At 34.4% G+C, this 5,054-nt stretch overlaps 1 protein-coding gene across 1 annotated transcript; it reads left to right on the plus strand.

The window, feature by feature from the left end:
• Positions 1–957: 957 nt before the first annotated feature.
• LOC141516689 (olfactory receptor 5B2-like) lies at positions 958–1,893 on the plus strand. The gene has a single exon (XM_074227689.1). The coding sequence runs from the start codon at positions 961–963 to the stop codon at positions 1,891–1,893; it is 933 nt and encodes a 310-aa protein (XP_074083790.1). The 5' UTR covers positions 958–960.
• Positions 1,894–5,054: the final 3,161 nt, after the last annotated feature.

Genomic DNA, 5,054 nt, shown 5'->3' on the forward strand with positions numbered 1-5,054 from the left:
CTAAGTGAATGATGCACAGAAATGGAAGGTCCTTCCAAACTGTAAAGTCTTTATGTGATGCCTGGGAATAAACTATGTAGTTATCTAAGGCTTAAAGGTTAATTTAGCTTAGTTCAGACAGTGAAGATAACCACTAACCAATCAATAGAAGTTTATTAAGTTGCTTCTATATGTCAAACAGATTTCTAAAAAATTTCTAAAGGCAAAATAATCCCTGGATATTAAGAGTTCATTATTTCTAGGGCAAATATATGCAAATATCAGTTTATAGCAAGCTATAAAATGGAAAAAATAGAGATTATCAAAAGAACTCAGGTACTGAAATAGGAAGGAATGGATCAAGGAAGGTTTCCTGTATGTGAGAATATTGCTGAAAAATGAAGCAGACTAATTTCTAAATAATGAAATATCTCTGGAACTCCCAAATCCATAGAGTGCACGAAAGGATGAAATATTTATCTTTTTTGTATCTATCATCTGTTTTTACAATGATGGTGGTGGATAATTGAAAAAGGGCCAGGTTATTAAAAGGCAACAAATTTATAAATCATGCCTTTTTTTTTAAGTAACCCACCAGTGGTTTTCATACAATGAAGTATATTCCTGAAAAAAAATCAATTTCCCCTACCCTGACTTACACTAACTTTTCTAGAGAATAGGGAAATTACATTTTTCTGAAATGGGGAATGGCACTACAAATGGTACATTTTTAGGTGATTTTGAAAAGTGAGAAATATTACATGGAAGTCTCTCTGTTTTTAAGAGAAAATGGATCAAAGAACGTTATGTATATTGAATAACTTCTATGGTGTTCCTTATTTACTTATAGAAATAAATTCTCATATAAGAGAAGTCTCTAATTGTCTTTTATGTTTTGAAGACATTCATCATCCAGTATTAACTTTTTCTGATGATTATTCTTTCACTGCAGGTAAATAACATCACTCTCAAGTGACATATATGGAGAACAGGTCTAAAGTGAATGAGTTCATCCTTACAGGAATAACAGATGATCCAGAGCTTCAGGTTCCTTTCTTCATCATGTTCACCCTCATCTATCTCATGACAGTTGCAGGGAACTTGGGCATAGTAGTTCTGACCTCCTGGGATACTGCCCTCCACACTCCCATGTACTTTTTCCTCAGTAGCCTGTCTCTGGTGGATTTTGGCTACTCTTCAAGTATTACTCCCAAGGTAATGGCTGATCTCCTTTCAGGGCATAAAGTCATTTCCTATAATGGATGTGCTACACAGTTGTTTTTCTTTGGGGCTTTTGCTGCTACTGAAAGCTTACTCCTGGCGTCCATGGCCTATGATCGTCATGTAGCTGTTTGCAAGCCCCTACACTACACCACCACCATGACATCAACTCTATGTGCACTTCTGGCCAGTGGTTCCTACATCTGTGGCTTTTTATCTTCTGCCATTGTCATAGGAAATACATTTAGCCTTTCCTTTTGTAGATCTAATATAATCCATCACTTTTTCTGCGATCTTCCCCCTCTCCTAATTCTCTCTTGCTCTGATATTCATACCATTGAGTTAGCATTCTTTATCTTAGGGTCATTCACCAGCTTTTTCCCATTTCTTGTCATCTTTACTTCTTACTTGCTTATTTTTATTACAATCCTGAAGATCCATTCTGCTGATGGCCGCCAGAAAGCCTTCTCCACCTGTGCTTCTCATCTCACAGCAGTGTCTATATTCTATGGGACAATCTTCTTCATGTATTTCCAACCCAGCTTAAGCCACTCAAAGGACATGGAAAAAATAGTTTCAGTATTCTACACAATGATCATTCCTATGTTGAATCCTTTAGTTTATAGTCTTAGGAACAAAGATGTCAAAAATGCTTTTAGGAAAGCCGTGAGGGATAGACAACTTCAGTTATAGCATCTTTTTACTTAGAGAAAAAATTCAATTTGTATCTTTCTCACTCTGGGATGGAACCTCCAATCAGAATGCATATCTTGTGCATAGAGAAGTGTAATCTAAATTTTTATAAAGTGTAGTCAATTTAGAGTTTAGTGATGCCTGGATTTATATAGTCTTAGAAAGTTTGAGCATGTGTAGCCCTAGGTAAATTACTACATTAGTTTCCCTATGTTGAAAATCCTTAATATTATCCCTTGTCTTATAAGATTATTTTGTTCAAAGAATAATCTGTGTGTGTTCTGTACTTGTTCAACTGTGCTTGATTCGTTGTGTTCCCATTGTGGCATTTGCCTGGCAAAGTTATTGCTGCAGCAAACAGGGTAAAGCCAATTGACCAGAGTCACACACCTAGTAAGGGACTTAGACTCTTATTATTCATAAGAATGAGTCTAACAAGATCAGTGCTCTATTCAGTGCACCACCTAGATAATCCCACCTCACAAACTCACACAAGGACATGGAAATTCAAGACATCAACTGTAGACATTTTCCTAGAAAGAGGATCAGCTACATAATTTTTGAACAGTTCATTACTATGAAAGCAAATCCAACAGGTTGTTCAAATGGTATAACTTTGATGTTAATGGCATTGCTTATTCAGTAGCTCCTAAAAGAGACATAAGTTTGTAGAGACTAAAGTGCAAGATTTTCTGCAAAAAAGTACATATTTTACACTTGGAAATTTAATCTATATTATTTTCTCTATCATTTGAAATCTAAATCACCACCAAAGCAATAAATTGAGTCTTTAATCATGGCATTTATTGATTTCTACAGTCCAAATCCTCCTACACAAAGTGTGATGATTCTTTCTTAGCTACTTAAAGCTGACTCCAGAAATCATGTCAGTGGAGTTAATATTAGGAACAAATATAAATCAACTCAAGTCCCATGGGCCTGGAAGAAACACTGATCCTATGGCAGCGACATATTTCATTGTAATGTCAGTCTAATAGCCTGATGCCCATTTCAATACCAATTCCATTCTATCTAATATGTCTTTTGGTGTTTTATATTTTTATTTGTCTGAAGAAAGGTTCCTGTGAGACGTTTTTTTCCTTTAATATCTTTTAATTTTTCTGTGGATTGAAGATTGACCAGGATTTCGTTACTTGAATTATTTTATAAGAGCAGGAGACACATCTTTTCCAGACTGGGAAAAAACTCAGAAACTTCTTACACTATCATTATGTAAGCTGCTATTTTAAGAAACAACTGTATTCAGAGATAATACACTAAGAAAAGAGCGAACTATCTTTTATCTAGTTCATTATCCAAGTTTAAACATCATTGATGTGAGCACAGATGTATTTTTATTTTATTTTTTTGAACCCCAATTGCTATTTTATTTTATTTTTCCAATTGCATGTTATGAAAGTATTCATTTGCATATTTATAAGCTATATAATTTCTTTCCATTCCCTTCCCCTCAAAGGGAGAAGTCTGATGATTGTTGTACATATATATATTTCTGATTGACATATTTACAGATGAGATATTTTCTGTATCAGGAATTAAGACAAAGGCAAAAGAAAAAATGAAATATGATAGAAAAATGTAAAAGAAAATTTTAAAAGTGAATGAAGTGTTTTTTTCGGATTCTATAGATTTTCCTTTCTTTTGTTTTTCTATTGGTTTTCTTCCTCTGGATGCAGAGCTCCCAGGATTACCCTAGTTCTTTGAACTGTTGAGTGGAACTGCATCCTCCAAGGCTCATCAACTCATTATATTGTTAATATGTACTATGCATGTTCTCTTGGCTCTGCTTCCTTCACTCAGCATCATTCCCTTTAATTATTTTCATCCTTCTCTATATTCTGACCTTTCATGGTTCTGTATAGGATAATGGTACTCCATAGCATTCATATGCCCTAACTTATTTAGCCATTCCCTAATTGATGGGCACCCCCTCAATTTCCAATTCTTTGCCACTACAAAAAGAGCTGCTATGAATATTCTAGAACATGTGGGACTTTTCCCATGTTTTATGATTTTTTTTTCTGGATATAGACCAAGCATTGGTATTGATGGAGCAAATGGTATAATCAATTTTATTGTGCTTTGGACATAATTCCATATTACTCTAAAGAGTGCATGGATCAGTTCATAGCTCAATCAACAGTGACCCAATCCTCCCATAACCTCTCCAACATTGATCATTTCCCCTTTTTGTCATCTTAATCAATGTGATAGGTGTAAGGTGATACCCCATAGTTGTTTTAATTTTCATTTCTCTAATCAATAATAATGTGGAGCATTTTTTCTTTTGGTTTCATTCATATATATATATATATATATATATATATATATATATATATATACATATATAAAACTTTGACTTATTTGAAAATTACCTGTTCATTTCCTTCGGTCATTTAGCAATTAGTGAATTACTTAAACCGTATTAATTTGATGCAATTTTCTATATATTTTTGAAATGAGATCTTTATAAGAACCCCGAGATCTGAAAATTCTTTCTCTGTTGGAATCTAGGTGGAGCAGTAGATAGAGCACCAGGTCCTTGAGTCAGGAGAATCTCAGTTCAAATCCAGGCTTAGACACTTAATAATTACCTATCTGTGTATGGGCAAGTGACTTAAGCCCAGTGCCTTGCACACAAAAAAAAATCCTTCCCAGCTTTCTGTTTTCTTCCTTATCTTGGCAGATTTGTGTTTATTAGAGAGCACAGGAATCTTGGAGGGGAGTGAAGGACTTTGAAGTGATTTACAATTGGATTTCAAGTTGAAAGAAATCATAGATTTCATAGAGGAAGCAAATGAGGCCCTACTACATTGTAAGTCTTTGTTGTATCTGTACACAAATTGATATTTCCAATTTTCCATTTGTAAATCAAATTTTGGGGGGGTCTCATTTCAATAGGCAGTAGACCACTGAAAAGAAGGCATCAAGCATCCTATTGGGCTGTTAGTATAAAATCAGTCAATAATATATGTAGAAAAAAAATGCTGATGTCATTTATGATCATGTTAAGAAATGATTTGTCCCAGTTGAGTTAGATAATGGTATGACTCTCCCCTGCCCTTTTCAGAGTTTTGTTGCTTTTCAACTCTCTGGGACCCCATGTACATTGTTCATGATATTTTCATTGAAAAGATCTT

Source organism: Macrotis lagotis, chromosome 3, assembly GCF_037893015.1.
Source record: "Macrotis lagotis isolate mMagLag1 chromosome 3, bilby.v1.9.chrom.fasta, whole genome shotgun sequence".
Classification (NCBI taxonomy): domain Eukaryota; kingdom Metazoa; phylum Chordata; class Mammalia; order Peramelemorphia; family Peramelidae; genus Macrotis; species Macrotis lagotis.

Bases quoted from the DNA above. Each gene is read 5' to 3' on its own strand.
- LOC141516689 (XM_074227689.1), top strand. From the start codon at position 961: ATGGAGAACAGGTCTAAAGTGAATGAGTTCATCCTTACAGGAATAACA.